General features: G+C 41.5%; 3 protein-coding genes across 5 annotated transcripts in view; 1 reads left to right on the top strand and 2 right to left on the bottom strand.

Moving 5' to 3' along the window:
• Positions 1-2,353: 2,353 nt before the first annotated feature.
• On the bottom strand, positions 2,354-4,190 carry bhlhe41 (basic helix-loop-helix family, member e41). The gene is made up of 5 exons (XM_076089738.1): positions 4,129-4,190; positions 3,968-4,034; positions 3,765-3,872; positions 3,552-3,663; positions 2,354-3,297 (listed from the first exon to the last, which is right to left on the bottom strand). Exons 1-5 carry the CDS (start codon positions 4,188-4,190, stop codon positions 2,354-2,356), a joined length of 1,293 nt encoding a protein of 430 aa, XP_075945853.1.
• Positions 4,191-6,055: 1,865 nt separating this feature from the next.
• Positions 6,056-11,266, top strand: sspn (sarcospan (Kras oncogene-associated gene)). The gene is made up of 3 exons (XM_076088893.1): positions 6,056-6,283; positions 8,900-8,986; positions 10,862-11,266. Exons 1-3 carry the CDS (start codon positions 6,056-6,058, stop codon positions 11,219-11,221), a joined length of 675 nt encoding a protein of 224 aa, XP_075945008.1. The 3' UTR covers positions 11,222-11,266.
• Positions 11,267-14,992: 3,726 nt separating this feature from the next.
• itpr2 (inositol 1,4,5-trisphosphate receptor, type 2) overlaps positions 14,993-20,947 on the bottom strand; it is a 48,485-nt gene continuing 42,530 nt past the window's right edge. For 2 of the 3 annotated variants that reach the window (XM_076088890.1, XM_076088889.1), the window contains exons 56-57: positions 17,669-17,830; positions 14,993-16,320 (exon numbers count right to left, since the gene is read on the bottom strand). In XM_076088890.1, the coding sequence (XP_075945005.1) occupies positions 16,240-16,320; positions 17,669-17,830 (243 nt within the window). In that variant the 3' untranslated portion in view covers positions 14,993-16,239. Of the gene's footprint in view, positions 16,321-17,668; positions 17,831-20,947 lie in introns of those variants that run through there. The other variant, XM_076088891.1, reaches the window with a different exon arrangement.

Here is a 20,947-nt window from a genome sequence, read left to right on the forward strand (position 1 = left end):
TGCATTAGTTGGCAGTAATTGGACTTCATTGTTGCCAGGATCACTAGAAGGCATAGAGTCAGACACTTAAGTTTTAAAGCTGTTCAAATTATGCATAAAGATTAAAATAATATTGCTGTAAATTGGTTAATGGGAACAAAAAAGACTGGACCTGATCCTGCTTAAGGCCTCTTGACAAGTTGGGAGGAGGCCCCTTGTTTTTCTTCAGCCTGTACAGACTGAGTGTAATCTCACTTCATCATCACATGACATGTTTTTAAAGCCTTGGCTTACTGTACACTGTACATTCCTCGGCTGTGACCTGTCAGCTGATTAGAGGCTTAGTAACAATACATTTCATGTACTGAACTTTCAGTATTGTTAATTCACAAAAGTGTGAAATTTTTGTCTTGTGCATACATTACTTGGTGTCTTACAGTATGTATTGTTTCCCACGACCCAAATATTACATATAGGTATTAATTAAACAGTGTCAAACATACTCACTGAACTTCTCCTGCGTGTGCTAACCTGTGGGACTATGGGCACAAACATAATAATTGATAAACAAGAAGAAGCCTGCAGAGTTTAGTTTTGATATTTATTTTACAACTCATCAGCAATAATTTATAACAGCATATGTGTAAAGCATTAACGAAATGTGCAACAGTTGCTCAGGTAAATCTTTTAAAAAATCCATAGACTTCTACAACATTGACATAGACATGTATACTTTATGGTATATTCACAAAAGAATATTTACAGACACACATGCCACTTTATATAACAGTTGATAACAGATTTGAGGCAAAACCAGCTGAAGTAAACGACAAAAGCAATGTCATGTATGCAAAATACAATGAAAATCGTCTGTTTATTCGGTGACATGTGAAACTTAAAAAAGCTGAATATCACTATACTTTCAGGAATTAATCTCATAGAAAACAGGCCAAGATAAAGTTAAAAGTTCCTAAAACTTCAATGATCATAAGTGATGGTCACATGACCACAGCTTCTTTCCCACCTTTGTAAAATATTTGAAAAGCAAGATTTTAAATAATGATAGTGTATAACATAGAATCTTGGATAGTCCTGTGTGTCATGGGGTGCAGGGTTTTTCAAATCTGATTATGATTTGAATCATTTTGCTTTGAAAGAGACAGCAATGTTTTGTCAAATCTGGCAAATGACTTAATGACCACTTTACTGCATGAAATCATCACAAAGCATGTTGTAACGCTCTTTTTTTTCTTTTTAAATGAAATCTTTTTTTTATTATTTCAAGACAACTCAACACAATAAAAAGGTTCTAAGAGAACTACAGTGATTGACTCTCAAAGTTATGAGGTGACTGTTTGGGAGAGTAAGAGCAGAAAAAGTGCACTTTACATCTCAAAGAGTAAAGGTCATCCTACATACAAACTTTAACAGCTGGGAAAATACAGGTACATTCAATATCAAAGATCTATAAGGTGCTATCCTACAATGTTTCTTGGAGGTACAGGAGGTCACCGCATCTCGGTGCTGAAATGCCTCATTCAGGGGGCGTACAATATCAGGTCAAGCAGCCCCTTGTAAATGAAGGGTTTCTTCTTTCAATTATTCTGAATGATTTCTGGGATTGCTGTTTTTTTTTTTTCTTACCTCACAACAATAAACAAGTAAATGAAACCAGAGTAAACTCTGTAAATGTGTAAAATGAGTTGAGGGCAACCAGGGATAATACCTTTCATAATTCACCATTTATCATCTTAATTATGTTAAAGTAGCTGTTCTTTGTATGTATTGTTAATGATGGAAATACCAATCTTTTTTATCTTTAGGAGGGAGAGTCATATGCCTCCCAATCAGCCTACCCCATGCAAAGTTGGGAATGAGGTAGGCCTACTGTGGGCGTTCCACTTCCGGGGGCACTTATTTTATAGTCCATTTACATGTTAATGAATCAGTCTTCCAGGTAATAATATTTACAGTCAGAGTCAGCAAAGCTCTTAAATAACCTTGGCAGAGGGTCAGTTGCAACTTCATACATCCAAAGAGACATGCTGATTGGGATATTGCGCACTGTTGTAGTACTCAAAGTGTTGGCACCAATGCTGCCACTTCAAAATATTTTATCAAAGAGGATAAAAAACTAACTCCAGCACAACACAGCCGTGTATTAATTTCAATCATTGTCGATAATATTTTAGTTTGACTAATCTAGCATAAGTGCAAAAGGCACACTCAGTCACAACTGTCCCCTGTTTCGCCAATATATTGTACAAGAGAACCTCTTCTGTGAAACCTCGTTTTATAACTAGCCTAACTTTTAAAAAAGGAAATACATTAACTCCTCAGCAGAATGCACGGAAAGGTAACACAGACAACGAAATTAGCCCGTTTGACAAGCAGAAAACTGATCATGAGGACTGTCCTTGCTCTCTTGGGACGTTTCGGCTACGTCATCCTCCCCGTAGTCACTCGCGGGACTATCCTCGCGCTCCTCCGGCGAACCTAACTCAGCCTCGTGTGACTCGTCGCTGTCTGGACTATGGAAGTCCTTGGACTGATAAGAGGCTCCAACTTGCACAGACAAGCCGGGGAAAGCGGCAGCAGCAGCCGCGGCCGCCGCTGCTGACGCGTGTGCAGGGTACAGCCAGGGGAACGGGGATGCCAGGGCGGCCGCCGCTGGGTACATGTACTTTTCAATGTTGCTTTTGTCGAAAAAAGGCATATAACTCGCCGCGGCCGAGGGGTTGATGAAGTAGAAAGGCATGCAAATGGGTGTCTGCTGTCCCACACCGCTTATTCCCATCAGAGAGTTCATAAACGCCAGATCGGGCCTAGTGGGGTCTGTGCCCCCTAACCCGTTCCCAGGCCAGTTCATCTTTGGTTTTTTGGCAGCGCGATCATCTCCAAACTCTTGCTTGATCTTCACTGCCTTGGGTCCCTGCGCCTTATTGCGCTCACATTCTTTATCTTTGCCATCGCTCTTTTCAGCTTCGCCCCCGTATCCGCTGTCCGTGTCTGTGTCATTCTCGTTGAGCTCCCCGCCTTGGGTCCTCTGGATGACCGGGACACAATTAGCTTGGCTGTCGGCTTTGTGCCCATCCTGTGCGTCCCCGGCGGGTAGCTGGTGCTGGAGCGGCAGCGCGCCGGACTGGAACTGCGCCAGCACCTTGTGAAGGTGGTTGATGAGCTGCGCGCACCTCTGCTCTCGTGCCGTCCAGTTCTCAAACTGACTCAGGTACTGCAGGACCTCTTTGGCACAGGCCTGGAACCCGGAGTGGAACGCATCCAGATCTGCATGTATGGAAGATTTCATAGACCGGTCCCCTGCGAAACATGCAGTTTAAAGATCATTATATTGTAAATTGTAGCACATCACAAGCCAATGACCAGATAAAATGGGCGCGTGTCGATGGCACGTTTTAAAATACTGTTGTGGTATTCTCAAAATGCGCATTATCCTCTACGCCTTTGTTCCATGCACGTCCATGTTCTGCTACTGTAAAAACAGACTTTCTCTATTAAGGACTACAAAAAGTTTCGTGTAAACGTTTCTATAACTTCGGGTTTGTTCAGCTTACCATTCTGCAAAGCAATGATCTTCTCGTGTTGCTGCTCAGTGACAGCAGTCAGTGCGTTTAAATGTTTCAACGTTAACTCCAGGACAACCGCTTTCTCCAAATGCCCGAGCGTCTGTGGATAAAAACAAAGGTTCAGTTGGTTTACGACTTGTCATATCTTGTAAAACCAGGTTCGGTAAGCGCGTAACACGTTTTGTAGTGCCATGAACTCACCGACAGCTTCAGATGTTCGGGTAACAAATCCTTTAGCTGGCCAATACATTCGTTGATTCTGTCTCTCCTCTTCTTCTCTATTAACCGGTGTGGTAACTTGTATGCGTCCTGCTAGCAAAAACAAGTATTTGCATATTCTTATGAGTTTCATGCATACACAAATGTTGGTTAATTGTTGCCTTAGTATAATAAATCACACGCACCTTCCCACCATCCTCTCGTTTTATTCCTCTTTTGGATTTGCACATGTAGAGAGAGGGGTAATCCACCCTAAAGTAAAGAGAAAAGTGTCCGGTTATTCACCAGGTTGTCATAACAGTTTATCGGACAGAGTTTGACAGAGTTTGCCAAAAGCGACACTCACCCCAAGAATTCTGCGTGCTCCATAAACTGTCTGTCCTGTAAATGCGGTATTCTTTCATCCATCACTTCTCTGCTGCTCCTGAGCTTCTTTGGGGAATGGTTATTTCCACGACCCACACACGGACGGCTGAGGGAGATGATGCACAGTGCGTGTCTTCCAGTGGAGCTGCACGTTAGACTGATGTCTATAGTTCCCTGAGCTGCCACTTTGCAAAGCCGTCGGTGCTGTGGTTAGAGCGCACGCGCGCCTCCGGTAGGGAACAGCTTCCGACTCACGTGTAGCCTGCACCAGCACAAAGTCCGGTAATTAGACCCCCTCTGTGTTATAGCAGCTATCGCTGCTTTTCGTTTAGCGATGTAGTCTTAATACTTTTGGCCTGGGTGCTAAAACGTGATTCATGTGCAAAATGTAGAAGGGGAAATAGCGCACAGGCGCGAGGAGGGACAAAGAAAGCCATATAATCATCAGTTCACTAACGGTAGTGTTGATATATATATATATAATTTGGGTCTTAAACCTCGCACCTCGAGCTTGTCTTACTGAGAGTACAGGCGTTTAAGTGACTGAATAGGCTGTAAAGTCCAATGTGATCGACAATTAGACAGAAATCCTAAAACTATTTAGCACACATTCACACTTTAGAGGTCCCAAATGCTTCTCCGTCATTTAAAAACAAAAAAACATTGTATTTTTCTCCTGTTGTTAATTCTAAAAACAACACTTCAACAGGGGAATTCCTGATCTCACCATAACAGAATACAATGCATGCTAATACACTCAAAACATAGAGGTTCATTTGAAGTAAATACAGTCAGAGCGTAAACAAATACTCGAAATGTGCGCGTGCGCACCCCGTGCGCGTCCGTCACTCCATGTCGTTGCCCGGAGCAGGGCAAGGTAACCTATTCATACATCTCCAGCCGTTCAAAGCTGCGTTGCCAGTAACCATGGCACCGACCCAACTGTGTGCTCAAACACGTGCGTCGAGGTTCTTTATTAATCTCAGCATGGGTGCTGCTCTCCCACCTTCATCTGAGTGTCTTTGTATGATAATAAAATATTAATAATAATTTGACAAAGATCAGGGTGATCATTTCTAAATGAGGTTTTGTGACTTTGACTTTTTGATTTGTCTGATCTACATTTTCAAAGAATCCTCAAATATCTCAAATATAATTCAAAGTCACTCAATTTGTGTTGTTATTGCTATATTCACTAGTGATAAAAGTAAGCAAGGTTCAGAACCTTCCATCACAAATGCCTTTTTACAAATTATAAAAGTTGAATAAATGACTCCAGGAAGGTAATCTGATTGTCACTGACACCTGTTCCTCTCTTGAGAACATTTAAGTGCTCAAAAACACTCAAATCTGAGCCCCCCTAATGCCCTCACATGCCTTTTGATTACATTACTTCTTCCTGTAAGTCACGTGACTCTTTCTGGCTGGCAGCATATGGCTCTCTTGTGTAACACTGCTGACAAAGAATGATCCAATCACTTCGGCTCTCAAATGAAGTGTGACCTCCTCTGCGCTGGCTTTTCATTAACTCATACCTGCTGATTTGCTTCTGTATTCTCCCTTTCTTGCCTTTAATGTAAGTACAAGTGAAATCCTCTCACAGTCGTATGTTGGAATCCCCCTTTGTGACTTCCCGCCCCCCTTCCCTCCTCTTCCTTTCCTCCACAGTATGCTGCCTGCTCTATATGTGGCACTGAAATCCAGCCCAAATGTTTTCCATATTAGTTCAGAGCCTTCTCTGTTTCCAAATAGCAGCTAGGCTGGGCTATGGTGAGAGGAGGCCTTGGCAGGGAGGGGAAGGGTAGGAGAGAGAGAGAGACAGCAGGCAGGCTCATCCACCCCAAAACACTGCAACAGCAAAAGTCGAGAGTACAGAAAGGGAAAAGAGTGTAAAGTAAAGTGGAGAAATGGGGCAGGGGCAGAAAGGTTCCTCAGACAAGAAGGAGGGCAAGAAGAAGAGCGATGAAAGCCCAGCGCCAGAGGACGGACACAAATGCAGAGTCTGTCGCTTCCCTCTGCTCATCGCCCTGCTCCAGCTGCTGTTGGGGGTGGCCGTCACGGTTGTGGCCTTCCTTATGTTGGCCATCAGCCCCTCACTCCTGACCAGGGAGACGCCACACTGGGCTGGAATCATTGTAAGCTCCATCCTTATGCTCTAACATCAGCCACTACATTCACATGTTTGCATGGACCCTGATACTTCTGCATGACCCTCCATATTCCTCAATGTGTTGTCCAATCTCCACCACACTGCATGTCAACACTGGCCCTTACCACTTGCAGCCAGACAGTCATTGTAGGCATGGGAAATCACTGGTATTGTCATGTTCTAATAAGTTTCCATCTGTCACATTCACCTGGATGGATACACCTCAATCTACAATCCGTCTCAGTCACAATTGCCTGCTTGCACCTTCTGTTGTTTTTCTTTTATGTCCAACAAATGCTGAACATCTGGCCTGATGAGACAAACCAGTAAATCCCTGCATGTGAAATGTGATGTTCATTCTGTACTTTCTCACACCTCATCACCTCAAAATGTAAACTCTTTGCATGTGAATATTGTATGGAAGTTGCAGTTTAAGTTGATACATTTAAAGTAATGATTTAAAAGATTCTAATTTAACTCCTTCGACATATCGAAGAACAATATTAGACACAAATCGTCAGTCTACAGTAAAATGTTTGATGTCGCTGGAAATTGGAAATTCCGAGCCTAAACGCATCTTGACGCTATTAACGAGGGAAATGAAGTCTTTAGACTTTGTTGTCCCCATGGGTGCATTTCTATCCACAGCAATGTGCACATCAGACGAGATATACAATAGTGCAGCTGTACCAACATACAATGACAGACACCAGTACAGGTCTGGTTGTGCATGTGAGTTTGGCCCAGTTAGTAAGAGATGTCAAACTTCACATTGTACAGTCACACTGACATAATTGTATGTTCTTGCCAACATATCTCACCAAGGCATATGTTATTTTCGCCAAAAACAGCAGATTTCAGTTACTTCCAGTTCAACAGTACAGCCTGGTCTGCCAGGAAGTCGCAGTCAACCTCAGCCTTAGGGTGGAGTCAGCAGCCATTTTAGTCAAGTTTGACCGACTTGCACTGGTAGTAGTTACGTTTGTGGACACGTGTAACCAGTAAACATGGCCAAAACACGGAGACAGCCTCAGTATATCTACATAAATTATATTGTAACGGTTGTATTTACAGTCACAGTTGTAGCACTAAGTAGGAGAAGCCATTCAGATCATTCAGAGCATCATTATCCTCGGGATTTTGGTTTTAATGATGATAGGCCTTTGCCTTTGGAATTTTATTAAAGCCTATACTAGGCGAGGATAAAAAATGTTACTTTTTCCTTTATTGCATCTCTTTTTGCTCTGGAATGGTAATATAAATAAGTTTACTTACAATGGATTATATATATATATTCCTGAGCTTAATACCTTAAAAAGGAGACCAGCCATATGCAGCCTTATGGTTAAAGAGGTATTCCTGATTCATGTTATTTTTATTCATTTTTCTGAGGACTAGGGCATAAGAGGTTAAATAGCTGTCTGTTAAGTCATTATCTATCACTGAATGAGGTTACACAATGGTGATTAAACCTACGGCCCACTGACAGCCCTTGCATTTGTAGTATTACTTTGATTGATAAATAGAACTACAGGTAAGAGGAAAAATATGAATTTTTGATTTTGGGTTGAAGTCCCATTAAATTAATTATTGAGGAGTACGGGTGAAATCAGCTGAACTGTCAGCTGAAGTGTTAGAGAAGAGGTAAGCTCAAAGTAACTGAAATGTTAGTGGACATGTAAGCACTGAAAGCAGTTGAAGCGAAAAATAAGAAATGAGGACAGAAGAAGTTTCATTTTCATTTGGAGAGATGAATGTTTGGATGCCTGTAACCTATAAACGATGAAAGTAATTGAAATGTAGATGGAAATGCTAGAAAGATGAAGTGTGTTGGTAGATGACATGCAACATGCTAAAAGCAACTAGTGTCAGTTCAAGTAAGTTAATGATAGTGTTAAATGGTTCTTTGCTGTTTTAATTGTTTTTATATATTTTTAAGTGAACAATGATTAACTGTCTCTGTGAAATGTTTAATATAAAACAAGAAGAGCGTACATTTTACCTATCATCATAATTTGGAAGACCATCTAAGGTCACATTTTGGTTATAGAACAAAACGTGTTGGTCCTGTTTGGATCCTGTCCTAGCTTATCACAGACGCTATCTGCTCTCGAAAACATCCCTGGACACCAACATCCCGAGATAGATCCTCACGAGATTCAGCCAAGTGGAAAACACTGAGGTCATCAAGAACTTTCCAGAGAACCCTGAGAAAAACATCTAAATAAGATGCTGCACGCCAGTCACAAGACTCCAATTTCACTGAAGAGATAGAGCGTGAGCGTGTCTGTGTGAGAGAGAGGGAGAGAGAGAGAGAGAGATAGTAATCGGATGACTGCTTAGTGCTGAATCATGCAATATTAAGAGACACCCCTGAAAACCAGGCCAGAAAATACTTTCTAGAACAAGATGCTTGTTTCTATACTGTGTCTACCATAAATACTGTGCAACATACAGTAGATATATATAATAGCAACGAGGGGCAAGTGCTTGGGGTAATTGCCTTTTTGTTGATGTTGAAACAAGTATTATGTTGATAATTTCATTGTCCTGATATGAGTGAGTGAATCGAATCAAACTGTTTTCCGATGTGTTGTTGCAGCTGTGTTTGGTTTCCATCCTGGGCTTCATCCTGTACTGTATCACCTACGTCCCTGACGAGAGAACGTCTGGGCAATTCATTGGCAAGGTGGGTCCCACGCACCTTATTTTACACATTGTTTGCAGAAGTGAAAGTGTACAAATCAGTTTGTGAATGACAATCCGTCATGTCATGTGTGGAGTCAAATCAGGTTCCCCTATTAGTGCACAATATGTCTCTTTGAATTGAACAAATGGTATATAAAATCTTAGTTACAGTGAAGATATGATGAGATGGGTCAGTGTATTGTTGAGACCTTTGCAGAGGTGTAATGTTTTACTCACCAAGCTACTGCAATTGTTAGAGGACTGTTCTTAAGGAGCTGCAACTGCAAATGGCATCAAGAGAAAGGCATTTAACTGCATTCTTGTTAAGAGTTCTGTGGGGATTCCTACGAGTGAATGAATGCATTCATCAATCATACTTGATTGTATAGCTTAATTAGTAGCACGACAGATCACATGCAGTTGGAATTTCTCCATTGTTCGTTTCTTTCTGTATGGCTCGCGTGTGCATACCAGGTTCCATGCATACGCTGTGAAGATGGAGTTTCAAAACACTTCAATTGTATTTTGCCTTGAAGTGCAGCTAATTTGCAAAACGGTCTTTGCAGAAATGCATGACAGAAATAAAATTCCAACTGTGTGTGTGTTCTGTAGTTTTAAATATTACCAGACTGTCTCACTCACCAAAATAACAGGGATTTTCTTAATGTATTACTTAATATACAAAGCATATTTCTTTCTGGTTGAAACATGACAGTCAATCTGTTGCACTGCACTTTTCCTTACTTTCTAATCCATACGTACTGTTCTATCAAAAGATAAAGCCGAATAAAATACTTCTTTAGAAATATGTATGCTAGAGCAGCTTCAATTTGTCTGCAGTGTCTCTTTCTCTGGTCCTAAAAACAAATGCGCTTTAATTTATTAATGCCATTAATTCAAAAAGCTCAGTGATCAAATGGGTTTACTATATACGTATGTTTGCTGTTGCCTTTAATTTAACCAGATTTAAGGATATTATTTAATCAATTTCCTGCATTTCTGCATTTTACTAGTGTATTCTATATTTGTTAAACTACACTGCAACTTTTATTCTATTTTTTTTTAGCTTTTTTGTGTTTTAATGAATGTTCTTAATGTTTCAATCAATGTTCTTAATTGTTTTTAAATCTCCTTTTCTTTTGCCTTATGTTTTGATGTTTTTAATGGTTTTATGTGAAGCACTTTGAATTGCCTTGTTGTTGAAATGTGCTATACAAATACACTTGCCTTGCTTTGCCTTACATACATTTCCCTGCAACCAACCATACTCCAGATTTCACAGATGTTTCAAAATGAACATAAATGCCATTTGCCAAATGCCATCGAGCACCGCTCATCAGTTGCATAATGCCATAAGCAGCATGTTGCTAAGAGCAAAATACACCAGCGAATGATAGCTCCTGTTATATAAGCGAAGGATTAAGATAAAGGTTTAGTGTTATTGAGATTGGGCCATTGCATAAACAACATAAAGCCTCTGACACATTTTACAAGAGTATTTTTAGAGGTTCTCTGTTGTTCAACATACTCGCAGGTCGTGCACTAAAGGTGGGAAGCAGCTTTAGCTGTAGGGCATGTCTTGCATGTGTCTCCGTGTCTCCTCTGTGCTAAGAGCTGGGCTGCAACTCTAAGGGTCAGGCCTTGCCTTGTAGCATTGTGGGTAATCTCTTTGAATTCAACTTGCCATAGGCACTGAGCCAGCATGTCTGTCTCTAAGCTACAGTTTTGGCACTGGGTTAATCATGAGACAACGGACTAAAGCAGGAGCCAGACTTGTAGTATAAGAAACACAAGTTGAAGACAAGAAAAATGTTTTCTGATCAAAGCTTTCAAGGTAAAAGTGCTTGACATCTGACTTGTCCTCTGCCCTCTACAGATCCTGTACTTTGTCATGTGTACAATCGGCCTGGTCATATCAGTTCTGGCTATGTCGTTTGCTGGACACCACTATTCACAGACCAGTGGCTTCAGCTGTGAGCAGGTGGGAGTGGACTGTGTGTGCAAACTGGATCAAAATGACCCAATAGCCCGCACCTTCACCTACGAGGGCGCCAGCGACTGTGAGTGGATCACTGGGACGCTCCCACTCTACTTCCTGCTCCAGATCGTGCTGAACCTGGCCCAAGCACTGGTGTGTGCCGTCGGTGCCTTTATCATGTGGAAGCACCGTTACCAGGTCTTTTTCGCCGGCCTTCAGATTGTCTCTCCCTCTTCCCAGCAGTGGCAGAAGGTTTAACACGATGATGAAAGAGTTGATGGGATGAGTCTGATCACTCAGATCAGGTTGGAGGGTAATGCCAACAGTGTGATTACACTCCGGGGACATTTGCCTTCGTGGTGTGTGCCAAAGTGTCTTTTCTTTGATGTCAGTTTATATTAACCTTTTGTGGTAGTTGTTCTATAATGGCTTTTTGCACAAATTTTGTATACCATATATATACTTCCATTTTCAGACGTTATAAAATATAACTTGAATAGATGAATAAGAGCAAAATAACTGTTTTTTTGAAGAAAAAAATATTTGTGCAGCACGATAAGGAATTTTTCACAATGTTTCTAGTTGCAAATGGTGAAGGACACTGCCTCAAGCTTTGTTTTCATTTTTCACATAATAAAACATTTCAAAAATTGTCTAAATGCAGTAGCACATATTACTTTACAATTTAAACATTACATTGAAGTTTTTCTCTGTAATTTGCAGCTGCCTGCTAAACCTATTTTCAGTGTTTGACACACTAAAACCAACTAGGTAGATAAATTCCACGAGTTTGGTTTATTTTGCTATAATACAAAGTAATGCAGCTCTGTAAATATTGCATAACATCCTTGATGAAAAACAACAGTTAAGTATTTTTCAGGTGATAAAAGTAACCCCTGTAATACTCCAAACAGTCCAAAAATATACACTAAAAACAGCTCCTGACAGCAGTAACACAAGACGAGCAGGGTACACTTCATGAGACTGGATCCAGACTGAACTGGGCTGTGGCTTGTGAAGGTGGATGCCAGGCCAGTAGCCAGCATGACTCAAACAGCCTGTTAGGAGTCACAAAGGGAGGGGGGAAGGGGTCAGGGTGAGAAAAGGGGGACTCAGACAGGCAGCTGGATGGAGGTAACTAAATCATCTCACTGTGTTGCACACATTTCAGTTGTTTTCATTCAGATAGGAATGAGCAAAAGAGGTCAAATGAGTATTTTCAAAATGCTTTGCCCTGTGCACAGATCCAGCTTTATTTTATTCCTACTCTCATCTCAGCTGCTGACAGCAGTCTAGAGGCCTACATGCTGAGCAGCCAAAGGTAAACGTGAGGCAGTTTCTGCAGCAAATGAGATGAACCATGCACCCAGAGGGGAGGCTGTAATTAGTGTGCAATCTATTTTGTGAATGATGGGAAAAGGTTGATTGACCGGGGATGATGTAGAAATATTGTTTATTCTTTACAGAATGTGGCGTTTGGGAAAGGAACATTTCATTTGGATGAAAAACAGATGCCTGTCCTTCAAGTCGTACTGTTTTTGGTTACAAATACAAATCTTTGTGTCAGTTTCCTTTTTATTGTTGCGTCACCACACATATGCAGTAAATATATATCAACCAATTCAGACCAAAAGGTCAATCGCTACCAAATAAATTGATTTGCTTTTGTGTTTAACAACATTATGAGTGAAAACCGAGAATCAGTGAACATCTCTATCTATGCATCCTCCAAGTCATAACCATTTTGAATCTAAAGGTAAGGCCTGCATAACCAATGAATCTGCCATCCATATTAACAACTATATAGTTCTTAAAGTTATAGCAGAGTCCAAATGTATGACTAATCTGTAACATCACCAAGAGACAAGAGACGTCTGTCTGAGCCTGGCTGTGGCTTAGTGTGATCGTATCATATGAGTTAACTGTTAACTGCTCAAAGTGACTGACTGACGGTCCTCAAGGATCGCTCTCTCATGAAAACTCTTCTTTTTTTTTTAACTTGAGAAATATTATCACCATTTTTTTTTTCCCAGTGAGGATGGAGCTCAGTTGTATAACAATCAGCAGAGAATCACCAGGATATGTAAATACGTTATGTGTTATTGTGTGAATTATGTATTAATTCTATTTAATGCTGCATTTATCACACTGTAGAAGCTCACACTGTACATGTAGTTTGAGCTTCTACAGTGTGATAAACACTATGCATATACTGCATACATGTGATGTTGTTGATACATCATGTGACTACAAAAGGCTCAATCTTGCAGCCAGACACAGGAAGTCACATGCCAGTCATCACGGGGGCATGTTTATTTATAAAAAAATGACAGTGAGAAGGGACCTTCCACCCTCCTCCTGAGTAACTACTTTCTGTGTGGTCAATTGATCTTTCAAGGCAAAAACAAAACAAAACCCAGAACGATATCTGATTGTGGTGGCCACTGACGCTGCTGTGAGTTGTTAGAAATGACTGCAGAAGATAGAAGATCAATATGTGTATTAACGGAAAATACAACAACTTTCACAGCAACTTGAAAACAGAAAACTAAACTAAATAAAATACTGTATGTGAGATACAGTATTTTAATTATGCAGCAAACAACTTTAATTGTACATATTTTTGTTAAATATATAGTTTAGTTTAAATGTACATGAATTGTCCTGCTAGATGTCCTTTTGGTCTAGTCCTCTCAGTGCATCACAGTCAGATCGCCTGACTCACTCAGGGTAAAGCACTGCCTTCTGCCACAGAGGTGTTTAGGACATTGCCTTGTATTTATTGACCTTCTCCGGGTGCTTTCTCACTCTCACTTCTGAATACACACGGTGACGCACGTGACTCACGACTGTGGAATGCAAAGAGATAAAAAAAAAAAAAAAAGACCAAAATGTGTCAAAGGTTGCCCCCCCCCTCCCCCCCACCAGAGAACAAAGTTTAACATTTTGTCTCCATGATCAAAAGCATCAAAATATATCTCAGCTGATGAAATGGTCCGTTTAGGAAGCGATGCAGACCGAAGCAGTGCATGTTTGTTTAGTATCACATGATGGCAATAAGACTTTTGCCAGACAGTAATGATGGTCCTGGTATTACCCTCTCTTCCTTCTCCGAGTCCAATACATTGCAGTAATGCCCTTTACCCTCCTTGTCTACGCAGTGACAGCTGCTCACCATTATGGCACTGCGTGAGCTAATTTTAATGGCTGTCACAGGCAGCAGGAGAAAATACAGGCCTGCCAGCGTAAACAGTGAACTGAAGCCAGGAAGGATGGGCTTCTCTGTAGAGGGTAAATTACTGGACGGGATAAAAGACCGGTTGAGTCCTTTCTGTGATTCGTTTATCATCTCAAATATGTTCCACTAGCACAAACATACAATCAACCAGCCACAGCTTTGATTTATCCATTTCCACACAAGTACTGAAAGCTAAGTTACATACACTGTGTACGGATGTGCGGACGACAGGCCTTAATATAACCAATGTTCAACAACTAAAAAGGCAATTTCATTTCTTTAAGAGGTTACACACTGCATTGCAAAGGGAAGCCTTTTGGATAGACAGAAGCACTCAATGGCAGTAACTGCTAACATTTGCACATCTTCTAGAACAATTAAACAAGGTCCATTTAGTCAAATTTGCATTTGTACAACTACCACTTGTAGGGCAGAAGCTGGATGTTTCATTGAACTACCAATTATATTTAGCTGTCTATATAAAATCTAAATTCCATTCTGGTTTAGAATCTGTTAATTAGCTGGAATGAAATGTAAAGATGAGCATAAAAAAAAAAAATGAACAAAAGCAGCACAGTGACAGCAACTTTGAATTTAACATTAGATGACTACCCCTGCTGCATGAGTTGAAGTATGATCCTGTCTCCAGAGGACAGGTATTTTCCTTTGTCCTGCACTCCCTTCATGGAAGAGTACAAGTGAGTAAACTGAGTGTGGGTGGGTGCAGAGAGGGTCAGTTTGAGTGCTCATTCATCCCCAACAACAACAACAACAACAACAACAACAGGGACTGAGGCTCAACTCTGTTAGAAAGAGTCTTGTTACAAATTTATTACAACATCTGACCACATAAAACACAATGTATTATACACTTTGTTTAAACAGAAAGTGTCACAGGACAGTTAACATTGAGTGCATGCGCTTACAATCTGCCATTAGTTTGTGCAAGTTTAAAACACAAGGTCAGACTTAACAGTCAATTGCAGTCCAAGAGAGACTATGATTTACATATAAAATGAAAATTTAAGAAACAGTGGAAGATGAAGATGATATGAGCAGATACAGTAAATATTACAGTATTGGCATCTCTATAGTCATGATGTTCATATTGTAACAAATAACTGTAATCTTACCATCTTCTGTCTACTACATTATGTACCAATATACGATTTAGATTTAAAAGAAATTTCAAGTAAGTTCTGCACAGGTAATCATTATTTGTAATTCACATTTCTGTTATAGATATACTCTGTAGAAATATATTTTTTTAAAAACTGAAATGGTGCAGCGAATGCATTTTTAAACACAAAAATAATACCCCAACTAACCAATGTTTCCAGTTACAGGCTTACATTTTTGCACTTAAAAAAAAAGTGCACTTTCAGCAGTTGCAATGTACTGTTTAAAAAAGTTAATGAGTAAGGCAGCATGACACCAAAATACTACTCCAGCTAAGATTCGCACATTTTGTCATAAATACGATTAGAAATCTAAAAAGGTAAAAGGGGAGAATCTCCCCCCTGGAGGCCAAAAGCCCCCCCAACTTCTCAAACACAGCCAATCACAACCTCTGTGTCCGCTCTCCGACACATCAGTCAAGGAACGAGACGCGACCGTCCGCAGACTTGACAGCACTTGAACATTAACTTTACCTTAACATTTCCCCCGACCTCTGTCTGGCACACTAACACTACGCTGGCAGATGTGTGTCGTGCCTGGCCAATCATTCACAGGGCCGAGCTCCTCTGTAGGAGGGTGTGTTCAGGTGGTGAGTAAAGCATACTCCTAGTGGCCGAGAGAGCTCATAAGGCACAGTTTGAATCCCATAACGCAGTGATCGTGTCATAGAAAACGCACTATGTCAAACAAATTGTGTCAACCCTTGCTTTCCTCTTGCATTTTGACATCAGGAATTGAAAATATGCCCATGTATTGTTCTTAAGGCTGTAGTTTGTGTGTGTCTGCATTTGTAGCTTGTTTCTACTGCAGGCTGCAGCCGAGTTGCCCGTCACCGTGTCACGTTTGAGCCTTGAGCCCCTCAGTGGGCCGAGGTGAGATGGTTGGGCTGAGGAGGACCCAGGAACCCAAGCCTCTGCTTGTTCTTCCTCTGTTCTGTCATCTGTGGAGGACACAGAGAGGGAAAAAAAACATGAGACTGAGATCTTATAAAAGAGATATTTCCTCCCCACGGCTGTATGCACATCGCTTTGTTCAACCGCTGCTATGACTGTCCCATGGAAACTTCCTTAGAGGACCCTGTCATGTTTTGTGCAGAACGGTTACCTGCAGGTTGAATGTTGTAAAAGTGTGGTGGAGAAGTTTTATGAATCAGATTAGATGGTGAGACGGTTTCTCCACACCATTACATTTGCGGTGTTTTTAGTGTCATAAAGACGTCAGAAATGAAGGCCACGGGTTTTGTAAACCCATAAAATGTAAATGCAGGTTAAAGGAAATCAAGTATGCTGTGCAAAACTCTAAAAACCCCCACACACAAATAGCAGCACACACGAACACACTCTGAGCTGTGATAGTGTAAAGCGCCGAGGTCAGCAGAGGTGGTAATGAGGAAGGCGCTGCAGGAGCACTTTCCACCCAGTCAGAAACAGTTGAGTTGCGCTGGCGTGAGACCTGCAGGCCTCCCCTTGTGACTGCAGAGCTGTGGTTAGGCCTGCATAAACTCCCTCGCATCTCAAAGTTTCTGTTTATCATAAAGGTGGAGTGAAATCCTCGCTAACCCCATGACTCCATATTAGTCAGTGTAGACTACTAAAGCTATATTGTAGTTTTGGTCAACTGCAAGCCATGAATTATTTCAGATTCAGAGATAAGATGTCGGTGTCTTGTTCTTGGGCACTTCAACAGCACACAAACACAGCAGAGAGATGTTACAGACTGAACCGCTTAGTGCAGTCGAGAGAGGTGCTTTTTTTGTTTATTTCCCAGTAGGAGTTGTTTTCACACATCTGGCAGAAGAGGAACAAGGACAGGCCTGTGACTGGAATCACATGCAGGGGAGGCAGGTGATGAGAGTGATCAGTCACACTGCAGCAGCATAGCTAGTCATCCAAACAGCCAGAGGCACACTGGCGGCAATCAGTCGCGGTGATCGCTGATGCGATAGTCACCTAGCGTTCAGGAGCATCAAGGATCTAATAGAATTCATCTAGGTCACTGAACTGAAGTAAAGACACGGATAGAAAAATGAGACTCTTCCTTGTGACCACTTGGCCCTGTATATGTTTTGAGGTGAAAAGAGTCTCAAGGTCAGGTAGCACGTGAAGCTCACAGCCCATGTGATATAGTTGGCTGAACAGCATGCATTTAAACACGATGCTACTCAACTTTCTTTTTTTTTTTTTTTTTTCCTTCGCTTAGTCATCAGGCATTGAGTTCAGACTACCACAGTGCTCAGACCAGAGCTTTCCCCACCACAGCATGAAAAACGGCCTGAAGTGGCACTGTACCTGATCCTTGAGCTCAGCCAGCTGGCCAGACAGCTGAGACACCAGAGTGACAGTGCCGTCCAGTTTGTCCTGCAAAGAGCGCATCTCATTCTGCTCGTTGTCTCCCTCGCTGCTCACCAGCGACATGGCTCTCATGCGGGGGAACCACTCCAAGTTCTTCTCCTGGGAGGAGAGATGGGATGTGAGAGAAGCAGTGAGAAAGGTGAAAGGCACAAAAGGCTCAAATAAAGCTGACTCAGTAGGGCAGAGAGACGGCCGCAGCACTATGTTGGCACAAACAATGGCAAGGCGGATTTGCATAGACGTGCATGGAGCATTACAGAGCTAAAGCCAGACTGCAGGAGGAGAGTAAACAGAGACGGTATTGGTAATTGGAGAGAGGCGTGGAGGTTTAATATTAAACATTCAATCAGAATGGAAGCTGCTCTCTGTTTTGCACTTGACAGTGTAAAATGTTTTAAGCAGCACTGCTGTCTCTTGGATACTGTGGATAGCAATTATACACTAAATGAACAGTTACTGGCATTTCAATTCTCACCCACTCCATATAGGCACACTGTTGATGTGGGAATGAGTCACTGTCGTCTATCAAGAACACAACTGGGAGTATAGTGTTATTAATGTGTGTGTGTGTGTGTGTTTGTGTGCATGCTCTCATGCAAACTGAGACATTTAGTGTATCATGTGTTTTTCCAACAGCGCGGTGGACAGAGCAAACCATCTGCAATGAAGCCACGAGAGCACAGTGAGCAAGAGGAACCTATGGCATTATATAATGGACTTAAGTGCGTCTGTGTTTGTATACGCGTGGGTGTGTGTACTGTTGCCGTGCATCTGCATGGATATGTACATAGCAGACTGAGAGCAAGAGGGTGTGTGTTTTACAACACGCGTGCTCTTGAAAGGGAGGTAGGTTTCACAGAGACAGACTGCCATCAGCTGATCTTATGTAATATTCATTTGCCCGTTCTTCTGATGAAAGAAACGACTTAAAAAAGGTGGCGAGAGTGGGTTTTGACTGGCACCACATTAATTCCAGTGGGAGAAGTGAGGTATACTCCCACCTACTCTTATATAAGAATAGACTATAGGGAGTGTGTGAAATGCTGAGGACATGGGGTGGAGAGTGGAGAGGACAGCGGGGTGTGTGGCTTATTTGTTTTTGTTGCCTTAATTAACAAGTTTATCACACTTTGCTAAGTGCCACACCAATAGCCCTGGAATATCATGCAACTGATGCTACGAACCTAAACTCACCGTCTGTGAAATTCATGAACAGAACCAGGAAACTGAGCTAAAAATAAGTGTCTGCCACTTCTAACAATGTTACTGAATTGAAGAAAGTTTGTCAGTGGGGTCTATATACGTCGAAAGCTTATAGTCAGGATGCCATATTGGCCCTTTTATAGTGATCAAATGTAACCAAGTAAATGTACACGTGTATATTTGACTTTTATGTCTTAACTGCATTTGTATTTGGGTTGTTTTCAACACTTTGACTGCTTTTTACTTTTGATTAGAATACTTTTTCCATCCCTGACTACAGGGGAAGCAGTTAGACTGATTTAGTATGACTGCTGAGCTGCACAGTATGAATCGAGTCCTTCTATAAGAGCTTGCGTGAGAATCCTCGGGCTAATTTGGGCCTCGGGCATCAAGGGGCCAAAACATTCAAAAATAAAAAGAGTAGTTTCCTTTCTCACAGCATCAAAAACACAGCGAAGGCTCTGTGATTTCAAAGACAAAGCTTCAGCGTCACTGAAACTGAGGACTATCTGAAGCTTGTTTTATCAAGTCATCCAATAACTGATGGATTAAGTAACCGAAAATATTCAATAAAGAGACCTAAGAGACGTTATTAGGGGTGAACGCAATATCCTGTTTGAACGTACAGTCTCTCACGTTGGTTGAAGCTTCATCTATAGATCACCGATATAAAGTTAAGCAGTGACTGTACAGAATCTGAACTACCGCATTCACGTGTCGTTGCTGGTCATTAGACTGTACAGTAGTCCACTGTGTGCTGTGCTGCGCTGTCTGGATGAGTCAAGGCTTTAGTGTTGCTTCACTGATCCATTTAAACACCTCAGTGAGCATGAATCTACAGACATTCACATGCTTCTCACTCCACCGCTGTCGCCATACCGCTGGTGTGTTTCACCACGTACATGCACAGCCTGTGCACCGTCAACCACAGCAGTTAGGTTTGTGTTGTAAACACACTGTGGGGAATAAAACCTTAGATGTCACCAATGTCAAAAACTTGAGTCAAACTCCAGCAAGCCTGAAAAATGTGTGCTCCTGTTGTTATTTTCTGGAAAACGGTGAATTTAATGAATCCCATTTGATGGTCGCAATTTCTGAAATGTGAGGATTCGGTTTGTATTTAAATTTTCATATACATTTCCAAATTCAACACCTTTGGGTTTTTCACCGCGTCATAAAAAACAAGACATTTGAAGAGATTACAACGGGCTGCGAAAACATCACACTTTAAAAATGTTGGAGAAAGAATAAATAAATAAATTCATTATAAATTACCTGTAGCTATAGTGGCATCAATGTTATAGTTATGATATTCTCACCATACCTAACAAATTGTACAATGTTTATTGGGATTTTAATTAAACATCACTGTAGCTCTTTGCATTTTGGGCTGTGTCCAGAGTAATATACATTATTTACCTTACATGAAGTAATGCGCACTTTGGTCAGGAATTTAAGCTAAAAGTCGCGTGTCAAGAGATACAATGACACAGCACACAGTGAGTGCACCAGACGAGTCTGCAGATAGTATCACTTACACAGTCATCAGACACACACACAAGTTCTTCAGCTGAGCAGTTATTAAAGAGCAGCTTCTACTGCTATTAGTACCTTTTCCACTTAGATACTTTTGTTGCTGCTTTAGTTACAGACAACGTGTTATATGTGTGTTGTAAATTAGATGAAGGATTGAAGATGGCGACTCTGTGTCTGTGTTCGAGAGAGAGAAAGGGACAGGGGAGCACGTGCCAGGCAGGGCTGAGCTATTAGCAGGCCACTTGAGATGGGTTATGCAACAGCGTTGTGGCTGCTGCAATACCTGCTAAGCCTGCAGTCGCTGTCATGATTTTACACACAAACACCCGCACACTAATTCCCATCCACACGCACAACACACCAACAGAACAGACACTCAGTGTAACGCGATCCTACTCTTTCACCACATCACTCTATCCTACCCAACCAGATGCACTCATTATGACGGCCAGTGTGTGTGTGTGTGTGTGGTCATTA

Source organism: Anarhichas minor, unplaced genomic scaffold (genome assembly GCF_050575085.1).
Source record: "Anarhichas minor isolate MPS153535 unplaced genomic scaffold, ASM5057508v1 ptg000011l, whole genome shotgun sequence".
NCBI classification, from domain to species: Eukaryota; Metazoa; Chordata; class Actinopteri; order Perciformes; family Anarhichadidae; genus Anarhichas; species Anarhichas minor.